The sequence below is a fragment of the Apteryx rowi genome, unplaced genomic scaffold, assembly GCF_003343035.1.
Source record: "Apteryx rowi isolate R43461 unplaced genomic scaffold, aptRow1 scaffold_51, whole genome shotgun sequence".
Taxonomy (NCBI): Eukaryota; Metazoa; Chordata; class Aves; order Apterygiformes; family Apterygidae; genus Apteryx; species Apteryx rowi.
Window position 1 is genome coordinate 3,014,766 of NW_020450772.1, and position 26,386 is coordinate 3,041,151.

The 26,386-nt window shown below is 39.2% G+C and overlaps 1 protein-coding gene across 3 annotated transcripts in view; it reads right to left on the bottom strand.

Moving 5' to 3' along the window:
• Window positions 1-295: 295 nt before the first annotated feature.
• Window positions 296-26,386, bottom strand: part of UGGT1 (UDP-glucose glycoprotein glucosyltransferase 1) — a 46,723-nt gene continuing 20,632 nt past the window's right edge. Inside the window, exons 18-41 of one of the 3 annotated variants that reach the window (XM_026080056.1) lie at window positions 24,446-24,610; window positions 24,143-24,263; window positions 23,337-23,435; window positions 21,710-21,733; window positions 21,098-21,192; window positions 20,235-20,441; window positions 19,500-19,631; window positions 18,407-18,537; window positions 15,640-15,735; window positions 15,134-15,236; window positions 14,562-14,641; window positions 13,681-13,870; window positions 10,840-10,998; window positions 8,939-9,024; window positions 8,540-8,624; window positions 7,395-7,483; window positions 6,819-6,923; window positions 6,176-6,260; window positions 4,650-4,832; window positions 3,326-3,486; window positions 2,719-2,833; window positions 2,241-2,357; window positions 1,722-1,881; window positions 296-1,250 (exon numbers count right to left, since the gene is read on the bottom strand). In XM_026080056.1, the coding sequence (XP_025935841.1) occupies window positions 1,225-1,250; window positions 1,722-1,881; window positions 2,241-2,357; window positions 2,719-2,833; window positions 3,326-3,486; window positions 4,650-4,832; window positions 6,176-6,260; window positions 6,819-6,923; window positions 7,395-7,483; window positions 8,540-8,624; window positions 8,939-9,024; window positions 10,840-10,998; window positions 13,681-13,870; window positions 14,562-14,641; window positions 15,134-15,236; window positions 15,640-15,735; window positions 18,407-18,537; window positions 19,500-19,631; window positions 20,235-20,441; window positions 21,098-21,192; window positions 21,710-21,733; window positions 23,337-23,435; window positions 24,143-24,263; window positions 24,446-24,610 (2,814 nt within the window). In that variant the 3' untranslated portion in view covers window positions 296-1,224. Of the gene's footprint in view, window positions 1,251-1,721; window positions 1,882-2,240; window positions 2,358-2,718; window positions 2,834-3,325; window positions 3,487-4,649; window positions 4,883-6,175; window positions 6,261-6,818; window positions 6,924-7,394; window positions 7,484-8,539; window positions 8,625-8,938; window positions 9,025-10,839; window positions 10,999-13,680; window positions 13,871-14,561; window positions 14,642-15,133; window positions 15,237-15,639; window positions 15,736-18,406; window positions 18,538-19,499; window positions 19,632-20,234; window positions 20,442-21,097; window positions 21,193-21,709; window positions 21,734-23,336; window positions 23,436-24,142; window positions 24,264-24,445; window positions 24,611-26,386 lie in introns of those variants that run through there. The other 2 variants (XM_026080057.1, XM_026080058.1) reach the window with 2 other exon arrangements.

Sequence of the window (26,386 nt, forward strand, 5' to 3'; positions counted from 1 at the left end):
ATAGCAGGCAGTAATCATGTAGAGTGAGGGGAAAAGGGAAGGGAACGGGGTCTTGGGGAATTTTTTTTAATCAGTGTGTTCATAGAATGGAATTATTGCAGCATCTTCTTTAAAAATTAAGACATTATTGAAGTAGGCCAAGGTAATCAATCCTTGGAGCAAAATGTTTTCTTGTCTGTGCATTAAGTAAAAACAAACAAATGCAGGTAAAGTGTTCAGAGACCCAAAAATCCCATTAGGACTGTAGTGTGTGCAAGCAAAAAGGAAGAGCAAAGGACCGAGTGTGAACTAGAGCTTAAGACCTAAGAACTCCCAAGTTTTTATTGATGTGACAACACCTCTGAGAAAAAATAAAGTTAATGAAATTTACATGATGAAAAGCTTCCAAACTTCCACCGATTTTTCTAAACAAAACACATTCATGAATCAGTGAACCACAGCAATAAGAAGGCCCTACCAATTTTGCAGATTGATTTAAACTCTGAGCAGGAAGGAAGGCAGTCTCATTTCAAGTCAGATGGGCTAGGATAAACTAAACTGTCAAATTCAACATTCTGCTCATTTTGTAAGCTTAGGCATTTGTGTTCGGATGGGCATTTGAATAGATTGTGGTGGTTTTACACTAAGCCAAACCTTCAAAAGCTAGGAGATAAATGAAGATGGGAATTGGAGAATCTAAGTAATGCTAGATTTGTTACAAGAAAGGGCATACCAAACAAATCTGAGAAGCATTTTTGACCATTGCAGATGAAACATTATCCCAATTTAAGGCATGAATCTGAGCCTTGATGTTAGCTGGAAAACTCTCTCCATCGGTTGAGGTAAGGACTTGCGGTCTAGCCAACTGCTCAGTGGGTCTGCGTTTTCCAGGCTCTCTCAAGTTAGAGCTGAGGCTAACAGAATCTTGATCGGGGTGGAGGTAGCGACAGCTGAAGGAACAGGCTGCAGCTTTTCCAGTGGATTTTGAAGTTTTGTTTCTGAAATGCTAAATTCCGTCATGGGCTCTTTCATCTCCACCACAGGTGCAAAAAACAGTAATGCTAATTCCAGCAATCCAGATCCTATTTCATATGCAGACATTAACCCAAAGGCAAGTAATAAAAATGCATACATCATCCCATTCAATTATTCAGCAGTTTTGCAGACATACCAGAAAAAACTAGCTTTCAATATAAAAATTGTCTATGAAACAGTCTAACTTGACTTTTTTTTTCCCTCCATGGATCATAATTCCACATGTGCTGCTGAATCTGTAGAAGAGGAGAAAAAGTAGTGAGGAGCACTCCATTTCCAGCTGCTTAAGTTTCAAACCATTCTGCCCACTGAAGATGTAAACCCACGCAGTTTGCTCTTTCAGAGGTCACCAGTGACTGAAGAACAGTCGGTACCTGTTGTGTATAACTGCACTTTTAAACAAACAGTAGAATTAAGATAAAAGGCCAAGTTCATAAAGCTGCAAGAACAACATTGGGTCTTAACAGAGCTGAAAGGTCTGTGCAATATTAACTCTCTATTTTAAGTTTCAGCATCAAGTTCAGCTGTGCCTGCCTCACGGAGCAAGGCACGCCTGTTCCATTAAAATACGCAGGTTATTTAACAGATTCTCCACACAAGCCTTTGCACAGTGCAGGCTTACAGTGAGCAAGCATGAGGCTTTACTCCATTCCTCCAAACAGCTGAGAAGAATATCACAGAGGCAGGACAATGGCTAGAAAGATTACCTTGTGTGCGCTGTCCTGTGGTCTTAGCTGACGTTCCTGTTTCTTTTTCTTTCTGGAAGCGACTATGGAGCTGTTTGATTTCTTGATCATAGTCCTGCCATTCTGGAACTATACGCATTGCTGCCTGCAGCTTGGGCTCTTTGGTCATTGGGTTATTACACTGCAAACAAAACAGGAACTGTTCAGACATTGCAAAACATCTTTAAAAAAGTTTCTTTACTGAATAGAGGGATGCTTCCCCCTGGTGGAATTAATCTGTTGCTGGTGAAAAATTAATATACGCCTGTATTTTAGCTACAGTACAGTGCAAAGTCTCTTTGCAAACTCATAATAATGCCACTGCACCAGATAGCTTACAGAAAAATATAGAAGGGAAAAGAAAAAAAAAAAATGAAGTACTGAAAACATTTAAGTAACAGTATAATATGAGGCAACTAAATCTGAGGTAGGAAAGGGCCTTTAAGATAGGTCACTATATTTTATTGCAACATAAGAATGAGTGAGCCATACTGCACTTACCAGATCAATGGTTTTTGCTCTCTTCTTTGAGGAATCATCACACCATGTTTCACACCAAAGCCACTCCTGTGGGAGTGATTTAATGGGSACCTGGTGGATCATGTTGTTAGGCAAATCCTGTATTGAAGAATAAGATTTAGTAGCAGTTTTTACAGTCAGAGTGGGGGGAACATATTTGTCAACCCTCCCACCCCCCATACTACTGAATTTTTGTAACTAAAAAGACACACGTGTCCAGTTGCATTATGTATTTGTGTTAGAGTATACTGGACAAATTGATTTGATAGCGTGAAGACGTGTAAGAGGCACGTGTTGTTTCCAACCACCAGTTATATTTGGGGGTATCCACACCCACCTCACTTGGAGGCAGGGAGTGACAGGACTGTCACTGGCATCTGGCTGTGATAGAAGTTTGGCCAGGAAAGGAGAGGGCCCAAGCTGCCATCTTACCCCAGTAAGGAAAGGATAAAGAACACACCTGATCAAGGTTAGACAGACTGTTAGGATCCTGACTAAGACCCTGATATTGTCCTCTGAGTCGGTCTCCAGCTGCTATCTTTCTGAACTTCTTCAGATCCACAACATACAGAGCACTACATGGAGATGATACAATTAGTAATGACGTTTGACTGATGGGTAACTTACTGCAGCCCCAGTGACCCCTGAGATTTAATATGCTCAAACAGTCTCTTGGTGGAAACAGCTCAAATCATCTAATACGAGGCAGGAAAGCAGTTCTTAAAAAGGTCATGGCACATACGTATATAAAATTTTATGCAACAAATCTGTCTTGCTGTGCTGTCATGCAATCCATGCTGCTCTTTGTTATTAACAAATGAAGATGTCTGGTTAGTTAAGACTTTACTTTTATATCTGTAAGAGTTGCAGCATATGAAAGTAGTTTCAGTGTCCCTAGTGGGTTCAGATGGACATAGTCAATGGAACCCTGAAAGAATTAAGTGAGCAGAAAGTGGTTTACTGCAGCACTGTGTACTCGTTATTTTTCTGCCAATTTTAAGTGGAACCAAAGGCTTTTCTGCTCCATTTTGGGGGAAAAAAAAAAAAACAACTGAATTCTTCAGTACCTGATGTGATATCTTCTTCCAGCCAAGTGACTTGCCCAGTATCCTGATTTCCAGAATCTGTAGCCATCCATTTCTCTTCGACTATCACAGAATGGAGTATATCCATAAGGAGCACCCTCTAGATTGAAATCTCTTAATTCCTTGAGATCTGTGCGCACAATCTGAAGGGAAAGGAAATTTTATTTTTATTTGTAGAAGCCTGACAAAAGCTATTTTGAAATGCTGGTTAGGATTTATAATTCAAACTGAGTGAACGGTTAAAGGAGGAATAGGAATATCTATTACTCTGCAGTCTTTTGCATTATGCATCTGTAGTACAAAAACAAACCCTGTGGCACGAAAGTTTCTGGCTTGTCCCTCCCTGCCTCCCGCGTTAGAGCTACTAAAGTGGAGCTCAAGAGAATCTGGTGGAGGTTTGTTTGACAGCTGAAGTGCCAAGCTGTTGCTTAACAAGCAGCAAGCATTCTCGCAGAGATGAAGTCTGCTATGATCCTTTGTTTCCCGTCCTCTTGAAAGTTCACAAACCCTTCAGGCACGAAGGCTTTTTAATGTCTTTCTGACGCACAGATGCTATTGCAGTAGTACTACTCTAAAAATACTACTCTGGTGGAAACAAACTGTGTTAATAACTTTTTTTTTTATAAATGTAGTGCAAAGACTGTCTAAAGTAAGAAAAGCATAACTAGAAATTTATCATAGGTGATACTGAAGAACAGGTTGTAATGTTCTTAACTGACATGAGATCATACTGTACATATGGCAGAACACCTAAGGCATTTTATACTTACATGTTGATAATCCATATTTCTCATTTTCATACATGTTATAGAAGGAATATTTTTGGCAGTTCCTACTCTACACCCATCCTGTTTTTTCAGACTGTTCAGGCAGTAAGCACATATAAAGCCTTATAGACACTGTCGGCTTTGCCACAGGGCACGGCTTCACATATTGGGGGTTTGTCTTCTCATTCCTCTGACAGCCATTCAGATCTGGCCAAGTTAAAAGCAGGGAGGGGAGAAAAGATAGAACTGGAACTGGGGAAGAACAAGGGTGAAACAAGAATCTGTTCAGCTGGAATTACAACAGTGAGTGAATAAGGAACCAGGAAAAAAAAAAAAAAAAAGAGAGATGGGCCAACAAAACCATGCTTTGTGAACAGGCAGAAGAAAACCCAGCACTCCCTAAAGCATGTTATAGTTACAGAATCAACCTTCAGTCATGCCTGGGAAGTGCTCAAACTTGCATCTTTGTAATAATATAGAGATTATATTCAAGAACATGTCATTCTTAAATGATAAAGTAATTCCATCTTCTATGTTACCTGATCAGCATCCACAAATAGGATTTTATCAACAGCTAATGGGAAAAGCACATCTAGAAAGAGGATCTTGTAACCCCAGATGATACGCTGTTTCTCTGTTTGCTGATGAAGCCATCGTGGCCATTTATACTGGACAAGCTCATACTGGAAGTTGTACTTCTCTGCCATGTAAGGGATGAACTCCTGCAGAGTGAGGGGGGGAAAAAAGTAGCTTATCTCAGTTCTTTGTTCCTCTGCAGGAAAAAAAAAGTGCATTACAAGAGAKAAACTTCAGTCCCATAGTAAGGCAGAGAACACTAGAAAATGAAATACCACGAAGAATAATTACATTACTGTTGTTACTTCAAACAGAGTAAAACATAACCCAAACTGTATGGTAAGTTATAAATTGTAAAGTCAACTGTTGTAAGACATCTAAATATTTTGGCATCCTTTCCCCATACAAGCCATTTTATAGTGATCCAGATCAGTTTAAAAGACTGCATTACTCAAATCATATAAAACTTACAGATGAGAGAATTATTATTTAGGGATGTACAAAGCAATAAAAGTATAAKAATAATAAAATGAGAGAAAAGAATTGGGAGAAATTCTTTACCAGAACAACTTGGCCTGCTGTCTTAAATTAATTGAGATTCTCGTCTGTAAGGCTCCTTGTGGCCGTGGGAGACCAGTCAGCTAGCCAAGGGCCGCTGGTAGAAGTGACCGTCAGCAAGGTGGGGAGTGTGCTGCTGCAGTGTCCCCAGGGGGACCCAGAAAATCAGAGCTGCAGCACAGTCCATGTTTGGAGCAATAGGGACACCACCGGTTACTCTCCCTCRTTCTTGCTGAACAGCTAAGACTCTCTGAGAAACGTTACTTCCTAATATTAGATGTTAAAAGCTGTAAATCCCTGAAATATGCAGCTTTGACATTCATTTACCTCTGGGTTCTGTTTTGAATCCTGCTGTCTGCTGCTCACTTCATAAGATATCACAGATAGATAACTGTTAAGTATTGCCAGGTATGTTTATTTAGGGCCTGTCTCACTCTTTTACCATGCRCCACTGATATGTACTGCAGTCAGTCTGAAGACTACTTCCTTGGGGGGGTTTGTCTCTTCCTATGAAACTCTTCCCACGCCTAGTCACAGGCACTGCTTCTCTGGTGGTCCTTCCTACTGTACTCTTTCCAACCTTACATGTTAGATGCAAGTTTATAATCCTGAATTTCGTCTTAGAACCCGCACCTTTATCATGTGAGCCAAAAGGAAAAAAAGTTCAAATTCTTTCAAGCATGATTTTCCTACTATGGGCTGTTCTCTCAAATATTTACCTTCAGCATGAGTCTGCTGTCACCCTGACTGTTATTTCTAAAAGCTTCCCAAGGAGAACCACCATCTTATAACAACTTAATGCTTTGTCAAAATAGAAGGTATACAGACAGGTAACTGTACATATATTTATATAACAGTATGATGTACAAGTTGAAACTTTTTTCTTATTTACTTTTCTTGTGATAGAATACTTTTCTAATTAGTAACAAACCTTGAATGTAGGTGATAAGTAATTCTTCAGAAACCAAAACTTTAAAGGAGTCTTAGTATGTTTCAGCACAGACAACATCATTATGCTATCAAAAGAAAAAAAAATAAAAATAAAGCACTTGAGAAACAGCTACCATGCACTAGAGAAAATGAGCTGCAAAACAGATTACAAATTGCTGTTTTACATTATTAGACTTAACTGCGTGCAGTATGTATCAGCTTACTGATCTTCATGCATGGAGAAAAAGTATGCAACTTCAACCTATTGTAAATTGCTTAATTTTAACTACAAAGTTACTAAAAATAAGAAGAACCCATGTACAAGTTACAGAATAATACACATTTGTTTTGGGAAAGAACCTGAACTTGTTAAAACATAATTGTTTTAGGTTATTTTGTAATGAAAAAATTTTAGGACAGCAATTACCGTCTATTAAGCAAAGTATACTTTAAACAAATGAACACTACGCCGACAACAGTTCCTATACTGCAGTAGATGCAAAAAACTAGAGAACTTCTGAGCTGTTGGAAAAGGTTTTTTTATATTCTTGTAAATTCTAACTTTTCTCCTGGTGGACAGCAGTGTACATCCACCATTTGAGACACCTCCCCTTCCTCCCCCCAATTATAAATTCCGAACTAACCGGAGGAATCTTTCATATAGGTGTCCTGAAGCCACAGAGAATATATTTAGTACATCATCTTTATCCTGTTTCACATCTTCATTCTTTTGTCCTCCTGTGAATCCCCTGAAAGGACAAATTTGTTCACATACAGGACAAGCTAGTCAGGCTCAGCCATACTGGGAACAGTGCAAACTGCTACAATACTGGTTTAATACGGGACAACTGTGAGGTTTGGGTTCCCCCCCCCCCCCATTGCGAGCATCCTCYGGAAGCAAGGAGGACCCAATAGCCGAGGTGCGACCACCTGTCAGAACACTGGCTGAGGAGCCRCTTCCAGAGGCGAACGACGTTTCCGGCTCCCGAGTAACACGGGAGGTAAGGGTGGGCAAGCAATYGCAAAGCAGGAGCTTGGTTCTCTACAAATCAAGGGCTTCTACAGGTGATAAGGAGATCAACAGCTGACAGTGCAGAATCAAACCCTCAGCTTCCACAGGCTTAAGACTGCTGTGGAATATCACAGACTTAACTATCATCAAAAGATAAAACAGTTTTCCAGTCTCAAGAGAGTGCAGGTTATTATTGAACTAGTTTTACCATTTGAGAGATTCCCAAAATCCAGACTCATTCTCATTGGTACCATCACTTAGTAAGTCTTCATTCACCATGTCCAGTTTTTTCTGAACCTGTAAATGCATAATGCTACTTCAGCCAGCGGAACCACAAACTGGGCAAACAGTTATGGAGTGTTGACTTTTACATTGGCTCTATTTGTACCAGTTTAAATTATGTCCAGTTACCTCACGTGTAACCTGAGCTGTACGGACAAACAGTTCAGCAGTTCATTAGTCGACTAACATTTTCAAAATAGATTCCAAAGCTGTTTTCAGCCACCAAAGCTTGTTATTCGAGATGGCTAAAACGGTTTGCTAAGATGTATTTAGTGACCATCCTTGATGATGGAGACCAGCAAAAAAAGCAACAACAACAAAACTCCTCATGAAGAGCTCACCACCCCCCCACACACACATATCCCTCTTTCTGTCTCGAAGAGGCATTGCTGGCTGCTGAGGCTCCACAGCAGCCGAGTAGACAACACAGCAGCACCAGCCAAGCAGAGCTGGAGGTAAAGCGGGAGACTGTCCCGGAATTACTCTAGCACAAGTAAATCCTGGGAGGACGTGAGAATCAGATGCGATATAACCATCACTTATCAGTCATCCTCATTAAAACTTTTCACCTACACTGTCATCTAATAAGCAGCACTAAAAGATTAGAATAATAAAGAAACTATTTGCTTTTTAYATGTATTTTTACCTACTCTGTATCACATTGAGCTAGAATTTTATCTGTTATAAATGTTTTTTTGCTCATCTGGTAATATATTTTCTATCAATAGATAGATTGAATGCTTTTTACTAGACTTAAATATGGGACATACAAAACTGACTTTTTTTTTTTTTTTTAATTAAACAGTCAGAGCACAACTGAGCCAGAAAAATTCAGGCATTATTTTTCTCATGCACATACAAAAGAAACAGTAGTTGCATCTCATTCTCTCTCCTGTGCCAGAAAAACAAGTTTACAGATAAATTTTTCACTGGAGATGTCATCAAAAGAATTATGTGCAAACTGTCTTTAATCTAAGCTTGTAGGAAGGGATCATGAGGCCTTAATGAAAGATTCTTCCTACTATTGGTCAAACAGTCTTCTTTAAAAGCAGTTCTAGTTTTTAAACTCACCTTCACTTTAATAATTTTGCTCTTGAAGTTGTTGAGAACAACAATAACTTCATTAGCTTCAGGGGGAGAGTCTGTACCATCGTGGCTGAAAATACAGTAAAACATTCTTTATTTCTTCTTCAAATGCTTTCCTACATGCTATTAAACCTTAGCATTGTAAAGCATATCTTCAGACATGGAACAAAAAAAAGTAACAAGTATATATACTTGAACATGTCTACTTGTTTTCATAAAGGAATGAATTCATTTCATCTCACACAACACAGGAAGAAATGCAATTTGCTATTCAGGTGACTATCACTGAGCAAGTGGACTGTTAGATTCATCTATTAGAATGCTGCACCCATCTAGTTCGAAAGTTTCACAAGAGCAAAACCAGCCTTCCGTGTATTGTCCTACCTGTAGATTCTGTAGATATCCTCAGACCTGCCCTTTCTGAGTCTTAGAGTCCACGCGCCGGGATTGGCTTTTAACTGGAAGTAACCCTGTAAAAGGGAAGGAAAATAATCTGTCAGTTTTCAGAAAATGCAAATGTAGAAAAAAGCTTTAAACCATGTGTATTTTGACCCAGTGCTTTAGATCTGAGTGGCTATTCTTAAGCCAGCCAGTTAACGTAACCTTAGGACCTTAAAACACAGAGAACAGGAAAGAGCCAAGAAGTTCCATTCAAAATCCTCATTTTTACATAGGAGACAGAAGTATGAAAAGGTCTAGCATTATTTGTTAGATGACAGAAGATCTTCAGGGAGTCTTGATAGAAACAGTGTAATCCCAAAGGTGTTTCTGGAAAAGCATCACATACTACTTCGAGGGTTCACCTTCATGAGAGAGTAAAAGTGACTGTCAAAACACTAGTTGCTAGCTACATAGCACAGACCATGAAAGGTCTGACTACAAAACAAGATTTTAATTCATTTTGAAGCTATGCAGATTGATGTTTCAGCAGGAAGTAATAACACAGTTTATATGTTACAAGATACCTCTTTTACGGAACTTAGAAAATTACAATATAAAATTCAAGTATTGCATACAAGTGTTATTGCAGCTTCAGGTTCTAGAGTTTTTCAATTTTCTTCCGTGATTTAGGTTTTTATACCTGCAGGAGTTAGTTACAAATATTTRTAGTGATGCTTCAATGTACTACCTAGTTTTCCACTCTTACTCCATATGCATGCAATTGGACATGTGAACCAGTCTGCTTTAAGGAAAAGAAAAAAAAAAGCACTGGGCATACTCAGTACACTGTCTCCTAGTCCCTCCAGACTCTTTTCCTACCCTTCAACAGTGTAGGCACTGAGTTGAGGAAGATGATGAGCAGATACAGTGTGTGTACTGTGGTACATATGCTTTGGTTTAGCTCATTAGACAAACTCCAAGCCTTTCAGATTTACTGTCCAACGTACAGATGATGTGATGACACACACAGTAGCGCTCATCTTCCTTTTTATAAATATAATAGGATATACTTTGGCTAAGAGAAGATGCAGAGAAATAGAAAATGAGTGTAAGAATCTCAAATTAAATATTTAGAGGTGGTGGACATTTTTTCCAAACTTGTTAAATACCTTTAAAGATTTCGAAAACATGATAGACAATTTAGTCTAGTTTTTCCCTAGCACTAAATATAATTAAGAAAATATTCTAGTGGTTAACTTCCCTTGCCATAATTTAAGTCCATTACCTCCCACACTGTCCAGCATGGACYCTGTAAACAGACTGTTCCCTTATGCAGCTACCTGATAAAGATAGCTGCAGGGACCAGCCATGTACTTGGACTTCTGTCACCTTTTCTTGACTAAATTGAGTAATTCCTGTTCATTCACACTTCCTGTGTTTTCCAGCATGCTGATCATTCCTGCTGACTCTCCCCATTTGCTCCATAGGTCTCCAGAAGCAGTGTGTGCAAGACAAGACAATTTTCCACCTGAGGCTTTCAGTACCAGACAGAGTGGATGCCCTAAGTACCATCCAGTCTGGAAAAACACAGAACTGTCTGGCCTTTCCTGGAAAGGAGGTTGCTTAAGAATATAGGCATCATTTTAAGATGTTCCAGAAGACCCTCCTCAATAAGCTGCAGGGAAGGAGACCATTCTTGAAAAGGTAACAGACAAACAAGTACATAGCAAGGTTTTAGACATCAGTGTTAGGAACGATGTGGCTCTGGTATATTTGCAAGCAACTGTGAAGTATAAGTAGCACTATATATCGGTAGCTCACATATTAAAAGATACGCAGTGGTTTATGCGAGCGATTGTGCTAACTGGAGAGCAAGAGTTATTTGTTGCCAATTAAACGCTTACCAAGTTGGCCATAACAATGGTATCAACAATGACGGGACGGGCTGAAGTTCCCAGCGTAAACTGGAGTCCCCGAGGTGGCTGTCCAGTAGTAATATCATAGCAGTGTCCTTCCAGAAGCAGATACTCCAATTCATATTCTGCAGCTACAACATTATCCACCTGTAAGGAGAAGATATTGCTAAACTTGGAAGTAGCTCAAAAGTGTTTTGGTTTTTTTTAATGATTCAATTACTTTCTGAAATAGCATTTAAATAGTGCTTGCTTTATTTTACTAGATTAATTTTATTAAACAAATCTCTAGACATCCCCAAAGAGCACAGCTCCACAGAGTGAAGCACTTCACACACGTACTGTTAAGAGAGTATCCCTGGCCAAAAAGGTTTGAATCTAAACTGGTAAGAGCCCAGTATAGATTAGGGAAGGACTGTCACTCTTATTTTACACTGTTTTTACATATATTGGGGAATTTAGTAAAATAGGTTGTCATCTCACAAGAAGTACAACAGGCTTCAGAACCTTAAATTTAAATCTGTTTGAAATCTTATCTAATATTTATCATCTGGAATTAGCACTTTATTTTGCTCTGCATTTCTCCTACGTCATGCTAGGGTACTGTCAGAAGGACCAATTCATTTGGTTACACAGAACAAAAGCGCTAAGAAAAAATATTTGCCATGTTTCACAAATCGCTTCAGGCCTAACTCCCCATCAGGCCAAATTCAGGAAGCTATATGAGCAAAATATTAGTCAAGTCTCACAAAGCATCTTGCCTCATTGCAGGTCCAGAATGACAGTTTAATTGCCAGTTTCAACAAACTACATATTAGGAATTGGAAATTGTGCACCAGCAAACGTAAAGCTCGTATTCATTTAGAGACTCAGGACGGCACTTTGAGTATACTTCAAGTATTTAATCCCCCTCTCCCAAGCTTTCAGTTCAACTAAGCAAAGAAGATAAATTCAGAGGCTTGAAATGGGTAGTTGTATCAGCCCTTTGGTGATCCATTTATATATAGCTTAATGGTTAGGTCAAGAGATGAAAAGCAAAAAACCTCCCCCGAAAAAACAAAAAACATTAAGTTTTCTAGATTTCTGAATAGTTAGTACAGGATTAGCAACACTAGTCTCTGCCACTATACTGCATCAGATTCCCAAACAATATCAGTGGGATGCAAAAGTAAGGAGAGGCTAATAATGAAATATAATAATGTTCAGTGACAAACTAACCCACGTTAGTAATGACCACAAGGTTGTACAGGCTGCCGATTTGCAAGAGGCCTAATTGCAAAGAGTCTGACAATCTCGTTCTGCTCTGCGGCGGACGGATTTCCACGCCGCAGGAGTCTCCCRCGCAGCTGGTGCTGCTGCTGCTGCTGCCAGTCCTGGCGGACAAGGCCCAGGGCTGGTTTTGGAGCCTGAACTACCCTCTCACCTCTAGAGGTGGTTCCTCCAGGTCAGGGTTGAGGCACATTGGTGGGGAAGCTTGTACTGCCACTGCCCATGCCATACCCGTTCTGTGGATAAATAGAGGACTTCAGCCTCCAGAGCTGTCAATCTGGCATCTTTCACACACTCTGGATTATACATACAAAATTATTATATTTTTAATATATAATCTGCATTTGTTCTAGGCCAGCTACATAATGGCTTATTCCAAGGGAAAAAGACTACTTGACACCTTAGGCTACTAACTCTGTACTGTGAAGTACAAAATTTTCTACTTTGCATCACATACAGATTTCCTAACTTTTAATATACATGCTTTTAGTGCACTTCCTAACATGTTTAGTATAGTGCATTTATAACTTAGCACTTACCAGCCCTCTATTTCTAAATCAGCAAAGACTATTAGACTAAGTCAAAGTTAACTGCTAGTAGTAAGAGGTTAATAATTAGCACTGAATTATCCATCATCTCATTCAAGGTTAAATGAGAATCATCAGTTCGTACATACAGATATTCCTCCTGTATTTTTAACAGCTTTTTTGTACTAGATTCCAGCTCCTTGGATTTTTCCATTTCTCCTTATTTTATCCCCATGCATCTGTGGCAGCRCTTCCCTGATCAGTATTGTAACAGTCTAATTCAAGACCTGTTCTAGCAGCAATCCACTCCTAAAACCAGTGCAACTGAGTGCATTTCTGTTGCACCAGTTCTCCCGTTTTGTTGACGCTGCATATTCTTTTGTGATCCACAAGAGTGTTTGCCAGTAACAAATGCTGTGAAAATGAACAGGTAGCTAAAACCAGTTTGGTGGCTTCTCAGAGCAAGGGAAAGTAAGTGTAATTTACTTGCTGGAACAGGACTGTCAGGTCTTACCTCAAAATCTCTAAATCAGAAGTAAAGAAAACCCTTATATTTAATTGTGACACTAGCTGTGGGAAGTTCTAATCAGAGATAATTTTTAACTAATAAATTAAAAAAAAAAAAAAAAGGGCGGGGAGGGTTTAATGACCCATGAAGAGTTTCTTCATTTCTAGCTCAGGACATTCTGAGGTGTGATACATGCACAAGCAAAACAGAACCCCTGTAGGATCTACGTCAAGCCTACAAGTATGGCATCTCCTTCATCTCATCCTCTGCCCGGGATTTTTCAGCCTGTGGTCTCCAGGCATCCATGGACAGCTGAGGACAGCAACCTTACTGTCACTGAGCTCAGGTTTACCTGCGCCTCTCCTGGAAAATGTTTAGGGGGTCTGCTCATGGAAACAGCACTAACATCCACTGTTCTATGTATACCAGCATTTTAAAATTCTACAATTCTTTTCCATTACAAAGATAATCCCTGGGGGTAAAAAAAGCATTCAAATACATCAACAGGAACATGTTGATTTGTCTTACCTCCTCCAAGTAAATGTTATCAAGGTCATACGGGGTTCTGACAGATTCCACCATCCAGCTCTCAGGAGTATTTAGGTTCAAAGTGAACAGCGGGGACTGGGGCATATCCAAAAACTTGGCAATTGGTCCAGAAGCAAAGCTGTTATCTGCTGTGAAAGAAATCTCTGGCTCCAGAACATAACGATAAAAGCTGAAATTTCAGAAAAGAAAAATGCTAGAACATATTTCTGCCAAATTTTGCAAGTATTTCACTTTCTTTGAACTTGCTAAGAGCATCAGCTTTCCCAGAGAGTTCCAATGTCTCCAAGAAGCCAAAACTAAATTTTTATTCCTTGTTGCATACAGGAGGCATTGTCCAAAGCAAAATCCTTTGATCGGGTCAGAATTTTCACTTTTTTTTTCCCCACCAGTTTACCAGATTGTGCAAGACTCAATCATTAAGATTAGTGAGTTATTTAACCTTGCTCATATATATGGGGGGGGGGGGAACAAATAACAACAACCAAACACCCAACTCGTAAACCTGTCAAGGTTCTTCACAACATTCATAAGTTCCCAGATTTCTTATTATATATTCTATTATTTAAATGCACTGAAAGCATTTATCAAGACCTCCTGTAGGTCATCTGACCATGTTTGTGTGCTTGCATGTTCCAGCAGGTTTCTTTTTTATTGTTGTTTGGGGGCCAGGGATGTTTTAAGATACAGAATGGCAGAGTTGTGGAACCCAGCAGAAGTGATTTTCTCACACAGGCTACACCCTAGCTTGTGACAAGGCCTCCAAACAGCCTTTGCCAACTTCATTATACTAAGCACATGCTTCCACTTCCACACTGCTGTTTTCCAGTGTGTTTTCCGCCCCCAGGCATGGTATTTCTTACCTTTTGAGAGGCATGTCAGAAAGTTTGGACTGGCAGTTCATAAACACTCTTAGGTTCATATTTATCAATTGGTTCAAAACCTAAAATAATGAGAAAGAGCCATCCCTTAAAATGCTAAGTAGGAAAGCTGACCACTGGTTTTATAGACAGGATCTCAAGGAGGCACAKGACACGCTTCTTCTAAATCCTCCCTTCCTCATTACATGCTTTACTATATCCATCTTTTAATTAGTGGCAGCAAATCAGTTATCTGCCCTCTCACATTGTAGCCACTCTTCTGGGGATGCAGAAATGTTCTTTCCCAAGAAGAGTCACTGCAAACTAAACTGTCAATGGTGAAATTAAAAGTTATCGAGAAAATGTTTAAGCATGATCTTTATAGCTAGTGGAATAACTACACTGTATTACACACTAAGAAATGTACTGCAAGCACACAAATGTACTGTGCATTTCAGCCACACTATTAGAAGGCCCTTAGTCAGGGAGTCAAGGAGGAAGAAAACATTCCAAAATTACAGAACAGAGAACTTTCTGCAAGTGCCCTAAAGCGCATTACAATACTGCAKGCATACCAAAAGTAATGGAGCAAGTCTTTGAGCTTCTCTGGTAACAGGGTCAACAATAGCCACAACATCAAAGTATGTCTCCCCCTCCTTTGGTCTCAGTTTAACTGCACTGAACAGAAGAAAAAACAATTTTGAAGTATATAATTTATGCACAAACACAGGAAAAAACACTAGCCATCTGAAGTCAAATTACTTATTAAATGTATGCCTTCTTTAAACTATACATATATATCTGTACATTGATACTGATCTGTATATATTATATATCTGTATATTAATATTGATCATGTTATTTATATGAATATATATCTATATATTAATATTGATCGAGAGAGAGCACGTGCAATCGATCTATAGCTATTTATCTATCTATATAGTTATCTGAAGTCTCGCTGTGTCCTAAAAACAGTTGAGGACTTCCCTATTGCTATCTGAAGTTAAAACATAATTTCAAGCCAGGGGAACATCAAAGAAAAGAGCATGTTGTTCAGCAAATGCTAGCAATCCTATACCTGTATCGTTCTTCAAAAAAATGATATTCAATCCTTGCCTCTCCTTTTGGTTGAGCAGAGAGAAGAGCGTCCACCTTCATTACCAAGTCACTTGCACTGAAAAAAAAGATGGTTTACAAATACTCAGAAATGCAGGCACTTACTACATTTCTGCCATTTAGCAAAAAAAAGAGAAGACAGTCTGAAGCCAGACACCCAAGCTGTTTTACCACCTCTCTCTATACGATTATTTTCCTGTTTGCATATATTTACAATGAATTGGTTTGAAACACATAGCAACATAAAAATACATGATCTGTGTTTCTGAAAACAAAAATATATTCCAGAAGAGGGTGTTCTTACTGTCCTCCTCCCTTTACTTCAAGGATGCTTTGAAGTAGCTCTGAAGAATTAAACATATTTAAGGGTTAATCCATCATTAAGATGATTAAAAAGGGATACAGCCTTATCACTCTGGGTGCCAAATTATTTAACTATGAAGTAAATGGCATTTTAGAGGCCAACCGTGCTGCAGGCACGGCATCCCTAAACTTCAACATCTCCTAGACCCATAAGAGATTCAGATCAAACCCTTATTTCACAGCAGTCTCCCATTTTATACTGCAACTCTAGGAACTGGAAAGCAACCCTGCATGTGGGAGAACTTTGAGGGAGAGGGGGGGTCCTATAAGGAACAGAATCACTGCTGACAAGTTCTTGCTTTTTATTATTCCCAGAAATTTTCAGTCTAGCATTTCAAGAATATCATATTTAATCTTGAAAATGTAGCACCTCATGAAAGTTCAATAGGAATTGATTTGTACATCACAGCTTTGCCAAGAAGCAATAGTGTACTTAAGGGTCTGTCAGCTTTTCCTTAATTAACTCAGTCTCATAGATTTATAGCGACAGCTGTTTAAATTGTTCGTAACAAAAACACAAGCCTGGTGAAGACTGCCAAGTTCTACCCTGTTTTCTAATGCAGCAGTTCAATTCAAAAGCTTTCAGGAAACCTTGGCAGTGCTATTTAAAAAAATCTGAACTCTGCTCTGTCCAAATGTTCAGTCTATGGCCTCTTCTGCCCTACCATCCAAAAAGCCTACACCCTTTCTTTATTTCCCTTTTGATTCCCACTACAGCAATGGATGCAAAAGGGTATGGAATGCTGTTAAAACTGTCCTCCTAGAGCTCAGATCGCACAAGATTTCTGTACAAGAGACCTCAGCTTAACCTACTTAAGCCTGCACAAGCAAACATTGTCAGCCTTTACCAGATGATAGCAGCATCATGGGAAAGTGACTGTTGCGAAAGCTAAATACAAGAGAAATTGTCTTCGTAGCTACAAGCTCTCACACACTTACACTCGCACACACACTCTATAAATATCAGTTCTGACCAACAGACACTAGCATATGTTCTTTTGAACCTGAAGATGATTTTCCTTTGAATAGATTACCTCTGTTCTTTTTGCAAGAATTATCTGGAACTAAGATTATTATTATCTCATCTCTACTTCTTTTCCTATTGTTTCTCTTTAAAACAAGATAAAAGCCATGTAAACGTTTCTGTAATATTGACAGTGAAATATATTACTAAAAAAAATGTTTTTGATACTGGTAGGACAGCAGCAGTTAGCTGAACTGCGAACTGATTCAGGAAGCCTACTCTTCAGGTCTCATCTCTATTTTCTTCCTTTCTTTCCCTTTTTAAATAAATATTGTGGTAATCCTACATACGAGTTATAAAACCAAGACACACAGGAGGCAAGTGGTTTAAACCAGTCTGTCACTTAAGATTTAGCTAGGGGAAAACCCTCCACAAGTCTGAAGGCCTTAATATTAATGAGAAGTCAGGCTTCCGTTCCATTTAGAGAAGCAGAAAGGCAATCCAGCGCAGAAAGCTTTTTCAAGAACAAATGTAATAACACATAGCAATTTATACCGCTTTGTAACATAGCCCTTAGCAGCTAACAACAGCTCTCCTCTGCATGTAGACAGCTTCTCTGTTGGTGATGCTGTCACCAGCCAAAGTCAATTAAATCTGGAATGAAACTTCATCTAGCGCAACACAGCAGTGAATTTAGAAAGCCCTTGTAGAATGCGCGACCACCCTCATTCTTCTTTTCATACTCTTTTTCACTCTACCTGTGTTTTAATTCCATCCAAGAAACCACTTCCCGAACTCCTCCAATACCCAACGCAGCAGGCTGCTGCAGCCCATGTTGCTGTGATCCAGGGACTATCTCCGTGAGCTCCAATGCATTTACTGTTCTGTGTTCGCTTACACAGTTTTATGGTAAGTCCCAAGAGACTTGGGCGCTTCCCCACTTTCTTGCTGCTGGTCAGYGAGGCTGCAGTCAACACAGCTCCTTCAACTTCCATCACGAGGTGACAGACCAGCCATGGTAGATTACTGCTAGTTACAGGTAACGAGTCAAGAACGATGAACTTGGAGCACAGTACAGTACCACACTGGGGCTTGCCAGTACTCCCAATTCTGCTTCCTGAATCTGGGGGCTACAGTTACAGCTCCACACCTACATGAGATACTGTGAACTACAAAAAGTCACTAGAGCGCATTAAACCCAATACAGATAATTTACATCTTTTTCCTTTCTGACTTGCTCCTCTGAACAGTTGAGACTTGACCATAATGAATACACATGTGTTTGTTTGTTTATAACACCTAACCAGAGTGTACTTGATACAAGCTGAGGTTTCTCCAGGCTGCAGGAGGTCATGTTATAAGAGCACCACCACTTTTTGCTAATCTCTTCAGGTTTACTTACAGATCTTCCTCAAATCCCAGCTGTTGAATCTGGGATTTGATTTTCTGTCCTGATGTCTTCAGTATGATATTCTCAAGGAGGTGGAAGTCATCCTGATTAAACATCTCACCATCCTCTAATGGGCCAATAATCTACAAAGAAAACGGGATCAGAATTATTATGTAAAGGCTGCACTGAAACAAAATTCAAAGATGTATTAAATACTCAGGCCCAATCGTGATGGGTGTTAACTGTTTTTGACTGATATTAATGCCTATAGCAACCAAGTTTAACATAATTCCAGCTATCTAGAGCCAACAGTACAAAATAACCTAGACCTTAAGACATAAAATACATGCTTACACTTTTCAGTAAGCGCACTGATTTGCCAAAGTACGGCATATTAAATTATACCTGCAATATTACAACCTGAAGGGGCAAAAGAATACCAGGCCAATTCCAGTAGTGAAGCAAAGCCCTGGCAAATCTTACTGCTCCAGTCTTCAGAAGCCTAAAAGCTGCCTAGAGAATTCTTGCTATTTTGCTAATAATGGGAATAGAATACTGCAAATTATCACTTGAAATGTTTAACCTGATAAAGTATACATTAGTCACTGGAACTTGCATTTTTTTCCTAAGTAGCAAGCAGATGACAAAAGGAAACTAAATGCTGTACACAGCAGGGCTTCATTATTTGCAGGGAAATACTGTAACAACAGAATTTGTCTAATTTAAGTGGCTCTTGTAGAAAGAGCTTGTGGGAGAGATCAAGTCACCAACATCCTTTATTCCGGGGCCAGACAGAGGAGCATTTTGCCCAAGGAATGGAAGCGGGACAATCATACAACTTTATCATCCTTTTTAGGCCCTGGACTCCATTCAGTGCCAACATGGCTGAAACTTCTGCTACTTAGACATCTGAATCTGTACAAAACTTCAGCTGGACACAGTACAAAGAACAGATCACTGGAGGTCTGACTAAATCAAACTAGGTGCAATCTAGTAACCTAAAGAAGGCAGAGACTCTGTATCAGATTCTCAGACACTGCTGCTCAAGGTCCGCTTCTTTGCGACACTCTGGATAACGCTTTTACCATCTGCTGACTGATCTCACCCTTCCATTGCTGATCACAGCCCTCTGCCCCTTCTTCAGCTTCAGAACGTCTCTGCAGTATATAGCATGGGACAGAATAAAATCCACTTTGGGAGATTCATAGGCTTCTTTGAAAATATTGATATCCATACCCTGAAAGAAAAGAATACTTGACATTGAAACAGGACAAAAATTACACCCATGAACACTTCTTTAAAATGCATCTTTCTTGTTTCCTTTCAAAAACATCTTTATAACTTGATAAAATTTATCCTCATGCCCCTGTTCTTTGTGGTGTTAAACCTAGCTCCTGCCTGTCGCTCTCAAATATATCACAACTTCCGATGTAAAGGGCTATACTCCATTCTTCTGTTCTTAAGTGGTTCTTGGCTAATTTTTAAGCCTCATTTGAGAAATGTAGTTTATTTTCGTCTTAAAGAGATCATGAGCTTGAACTTCTCTCTTAATACCCAAGAAACAATGGACTCATTTTAACGTATCTCTGAACCTGCATTCCTTTTGACTTTTTAAAGTTGTGTAGCTTTGATGTGTAAGAGGCTTTACATTTATTGTTAGGCAGTGTTGTAGTTCACTAAGCTTAACCTCTCAGAGAAAAAAAGCAAACAAAAAAACCTCCCCAGAGTGTTACTCTCCATTGTTACTTCAGCTTTTCCATATGAACATGCTACACTAAGATATTCATTAGAAGAACCAGCAAAGTACCTGACCTTTGCGGGCACCAACAAACATGCTTACCCCAACTGCAAATTCTAAGATGTCAGCTCCTGCCTCAAGTGCCTTTGCAGTTTCTTCCTTTGCCATTTTGGTGATGAAGTTCTTGGCGTTATTTGAAGTTTGTGTCTGCAGAGCTGCCCATATGGCCTTAGCAACAAGCGTGTTCTTGCTGTTTGGATCTTCACTGGGGTTATTAATCATGCTAATTCGGACATTATTGCTGGATTTCTGTGTTTAAACAAACATGGATTAGAAAAGTTTTAGATTTCAGGTATGTTTTATACAAGAAGAAAAATCTATTTTAATAAGATCTATAGCAAAAACTTTGTATTTCTTAGCATGCAAGCCAGATTCCAATTGGGTAAGTAACAGCACAAGATTAAAAGGACAAAATACTAATTTAACTCAAAGTATTTAGTCTACGTATAGGCACCACTGTGACAGGAATCTTCTAGATAATACTGTGCAGCTTTGCTACATAATAAATACAAGACCATGGCCATCACTCAGAGATCTGGCAAAACAGCGATGTAGGAGTAAACTACTTATTTTTACGATTCAGTCTCTGCAACAAGAGACAAAACAGACAGCAGTGCTCATGTTCATCTCCAAACCAAAACTCAGACATTTCATTTTAGAAACAGGGACTAAAGAGCATCCTTTCTTTATTGTATTACTGGAGGGCCGAGAGGGGATTCTGGCTTACCACAAGCAGGTCAGGGATGTTCCAGCCCCTACAGACAAGATAAGGCTGGAAAATAGAAACGTGCAGGGAAAACTACTCTCTCTTGCATCATAACACAGGACAGAAGCATAATCCTATGTTTCTCAAGCCTCCATCCACCGCTTTATTAACACCGCTACGCTGTGCAGGCATTACCTACCTGATGTTTAATTGCATCATACAACAGTTGCCTCCCTGAAGGTTTATCAAAATCGCCAACAATCCAAAAAGTAACTGGTCTAACAAAAGACTCATCTGTAGGAGGAAAAAAAGGAAAAAATGTATATATATATTTGAGGTAGAAGTAGAGCTTCAGTTTTTCCTCATTTGGATGAAAAAAGATGTGCATGCACAGATTTGGAAAAAAAAAAAAGAATGACATAGGAAGGATGCAGATGAAGCTAAGCTATGAAGTCTAGTAGGACAAAAATAGTAGTATTGTATTAGGTTTGATTTCCTTCACACAGAAAACCCACATAGGACAGCATGCATCACTGTTTCTAAACTGCATTTTTTTTTTGCTACCTATTCAGTTTAGAAATTACAAAGGAACCTATAAATTAATTATAGGTTCCCACTAGGTTACAGACACGTCTCTTCTTCATGCTGATGCTGTTAGCTCACAAAATCAGTTTTGTACTGAGAAAAAAGTGCTGAAGCAAACATGCATTTAAACAGCTTTCTTATTTCCTGCTGATTCTAAATCCAACCTTATAAAGGAATTGGAAAATTCCCAGAACAGTAACAGAAGAAATGCTAAAGCATGAGTTACCATAGATTTCCTTGGAAGACATTCCTGGTCAAAAAGCAGAGAGGAAAGAAAGGGAAAGGAAACAGACATTAATTTTTTTTAGTAATCCCAATGTGTATCAAGAAGCTGAACAGCACTGCACTAGGCATAACTGAATCACTGAAGTTCAGTTTCAACACACAACAAGTCTGTGTTATTTTATTAGAATAAGCTTTGACACTTTTTTCAAATAGACTGATGCTTTATTTTCATACTACAGCGCTAATTATACTACATATTATCAATTTCATACTATACCATGAAGGCATCATTCTGAAGACCATTTGCAAAACCTGCCATGCCATTGACTTGGATGTTGACAGTTACTGTTATCTTCCCTCTTCAAAAACCAGCAAGCCAGCACTATTTCAGTATTGCTGCTGAGTCAACAACACATATAGCTTTCCTATTATTTTAGAAAATAAACATGCTACAACATTATTGTAATCAGATACCAGCTATTCAGTATCTTAAGTCACAAAAGGGGCAGTGAGCCAAAAACTGTGAAGCCATGGGATCGCAAACTAATACACCTCCATGAACAGAAACCGTTGACTGATGGGATGAAATCAGCAGAGAGCAGGAAAGTAAAGAGTAAGTTAAGCTAATCAAATTAACCAAATCCACATTTTGAATGGGCAATCACAATCCTCCAGAAGGTTAACAAATGCCTGTATTCTCATTTAATTTCCACGGGAGTGGCTGCTTCTTTACCCCTCCAGGTTCAATATCTCGGAAGAAACAGCACTTTCAAATGAGCATATGGAGATGTAGGTTTAATTAATAGTCTACAAAGGGAAAGCAAGCAACTTGCTCAGATCTAAGTGACTGAGCATAAACCAAGGGTAAATACAAGACAGAATGAGCAACAGGAACATTTAAGGCAGTGCATGCAGGTGGCAGTGCCTTGAGATGGTATTAGGGGAAACTTGTAAGAGCCGGGTAAAGAACACAGAAACCGAAACAAGAGAAATTGGTTCAAAAAGCAGCAAGTTATTTCTGATTCCTAATTGAAATGGGTATAGGCAAGGGCTGATTAAGCATAAGCTCTGTACTAATTATGTCTGTGCATGCATTTCTTATAGTGAGCAGCACAGCTGAGTTTTAATACTAACAGGGGACTTTATGTATAACTAATGAAACAATACCATCATTGACAAAGCAGTACATGCACGGGAGCAGTAAGAACAGCACAGACCAGATTAGCAGTTGTCTTATATAACACGCAATAAGTTTCTTTTGAATGCACATAACCTTTAGTTGTTTTGAATTATGAGGCAAAGAGCTGGAATCCCTTTTATACCGTTCTAGTCAGTGTAACTGCTGTGTCAGAGCTTGCATTGCTGTGTTTCTGGCAGTCTTATGCAATGTGGCATAAGTTTGGTTGGGACTTCATTATTCATAGAAGGCTACGGGTGTTTAATGAGGGGAACATTCTTGTTCCATGTAGATGCTGAGCCCTACAAAAGTCTATTTCTAACACTTGAATGGCAGCACTGCCCACAGGCCTGAACAAGGTTCATGGCTTAAATGCACTGACTACTGCATGTATGCTCTGAAACACATATAAAAAAATAGATTTGGGTTCATAATCTACTGTAGATGTTACCTCTCTTTGTTAAGTAGGTCATGCTGTTTGCCACAGCAGCTGTCTTGTCTTTGGATTCCAACGTAGTGAATCTAGCAAAGTCATCCACATAAAAGTTATCTGGAGAGAAAGTATGAGAGAGAAAGTATTAGATGCCAAAGCAAACTATTTCCATGTGAAATGAAAGAAAATCAGCAGTATTACCAGAATATCAGGTCACACATCCCACAGCTTTTTGCTTGCGATATTGATTTTTATATTTCATTTCTATTGTTAATAGCTAATATGTTGAGGAATTTTTGTTGTTTCATAAGTTATGCTAATAGCTACATAGCATTTTCGATATGGAGAAGTCAATTATTCAAGTCTGGCTTGGTTCAAGTTAATTTATGTAAATAATATACATTAAAAAGTCCACTGTATTACCATTCTTCAACCAACTCAAGAAAGGTCATTACACAAGTGCATCTGCAGTCCTGCTGTTATACTGCAGAGTCTCTGCATTGGATGTTATTACTTAACATTCCAGCTCTAAAAAGTTCTTCTAAAATATATGGCACAACAAATCCTCAGTAATTCCAAAGACGACCGCCAACCTCTGCTCAAAAGGTCAGAAATAAGGAACAAACTGTTGCTTTACACATTACAAGACTGTATTGCTCTTGGCTTTTTCTAATGTCATTATTCTCTCAATTTCATGAGTCAAATTCCCCTGAAGCTGTCACTTGGGATACTGTTAACACTTTGCCACTGGAGCATTCCGTCGGGAAAGCAAAAGTCCTACAATCAGATACTTCAGGTGTAACGCAGCTAAAAGCATCCCTTACTCATTGCTGTCAAATCTAAGTACTCTCTGTCAGACGTTAAGATCCTTGAATTGATTCTGGGAACAACATTAGGCTGGTTCATGATGTATTCAACTACATCTTGATCATTAGATAATTCACCCTGAAGGAAAGAAGAAAGAAAAAGCAATTTTGATTATATCACACACATATTTGCCTTAGGCCATTTAAAAACCAACTAGTTATGTAAGTTAAGCTGTCATGTGTATTACATATTCAGGGACTTTCAAGTCAGTTTTTCCAATCATGTTTCTCTCTGAAGTCGCAGCTGAACCCAGCACCTACCAAGTACACGGCTCGCTGGAAGAGGCTTGTGGTTTCTAGGATTTTGTGCATTGTCACGGTTTCTAGGTCATCAGGATCCAGCTGATCTTTTTGAAAAGGCATCCCATTGAACAGCACAACAGGGAGAGGACCTACACCCGTCTGCTCATAGTAGCCTCTTGCTGCCTAAATACAGGGAAAGAAGTAACTTTACCATGTCAGCCCATCACTACAAGGGTTCATGTTTCCATGCAATATCCACCGAAGTCTGTTCTAAACACACCAACATGTCCTTTCAGCTTTTATCTAACACATACTGAATACAAATTTTATGCAATGCATAACACACTTTCCGTATCTTATATGCATAAAATGTCCTTCTCTTTCAGAGTTTCAAAGCAAGAAGAGTTAGTTCATTTTAAAGTGCACATAACTAGGCATCATGCAAAATAGTCCACTAAATTCATACTGTAAACCAATTAATTCTAATGAATACTTTTTGGTAATAGCAAAAAAAAAAGCGCAGTACGAAACCAGCATTTGCCACAGAAGTATGCAAGCATTGGTATTCGTAACATAAGATGGGGGAGGATTTGGCAGGTTTTCTTTGTTGTTTGTTTGTTTCAGGGGTGGGTTTTTTTGGAAACATGTTTTTAAAGTTTTTTACACACACATTTCCTGTGGGAGGGGGCAGGGAGGCAAGAGGGGGTTATTCTGTCAAAGCACGTTTCTCCATTTCACACAACCACTGCAAAATGCACCATCATTATTCATATTCAGTTAGGGACAGAAGTTAACCAAGTTCTACTGTTCAGGGATTCTTTTTGAGAACTTTCAAAACCTCTTTAGCTTTAATCCTCACCCTATAGTTATCTTTTAAGAACAGAGAAAAAGAAAAAAATAAAATAAATCACATAGCTCAGATCACATGACAGTGTGACCAGTGTTAAGTTTTGTCCTTTATACAGAGACAAGCTCTCTCTAAAGACCTCCTTTTAAGACATGGTCATGCTGAATGGCGTCAGGTAGAACAGTTGCAGCAAGGCCTCCAGAACGGCCCCTCTGGTCTTTCAGAGATGAGCACTTTGTAGCTGTTGGGGATTTCTTGTGGAGGTTTTTTGTTTGTTTGTTTGTTTCTGTGTTTTAAACAGGGCGGGAAGAGGGCTCTGTTTGAAAGCCAAGCCAAGCAGGTTAGTTCAGCATAAGAACAGCCCAGGTTCACATTCCAGCTTCACCCTCATCACTGCCATTCTTGCCTTTTGCTTTTTGAAAGCAAACAATGGATTAAATAATGCCTTGCTTCTGCCCCAGTCACATAGCCCCTTTCAAGGCTTTATGGTAACTTCAGAACTTCAAAAGTAACTGTGAAGATTAGTTAGTATCACCCGTTCTTTGCAGGAAGAATTTCAGGTTGAGTGCTAGATACTTTTAAACTGCAGGGGGCAAGAAATCTAACCATACTCCACAGCTGCTAGTCCCAGTCATGAGCTGAAGCAGCTGCCATGGTTCCAGGCATCCCTCCTGCTCTACACATACATATTTGGGTAAAGGAGAAAGGGATGGGATCCCTTTAAGCAGGAGAGTCTCATAGGTATGAAAATTTGAGGATAGCTTTATAGAGGGAGATTCCAGCAGAGTCAGCCTCCTCAAACTCTTCCCCCAGCCATGAAACTGCGCTGGGTCCATTGGCCAAGTCCTTTACACCTCAGCACACCGAGTGTGATTTGCTCTGCTTGTTCTGATCAGTGAAATCAGCTGGTAAGAAGTACCACTCTGTAACTGTCATGTAGATTGATAAGACCTCTCCTGTCATTCAGAAATTTCTATCCTAACTTTATGCATTTTGATTACCTCAAAATGCTTTTTCTCCAGTTTCCTACTCAAACTTGTATGCATCCATGCTTTACACCTTCCTGTGTATATAACCTTGACAGCATTCTTCAGATTTCCAGATGTTGGCAG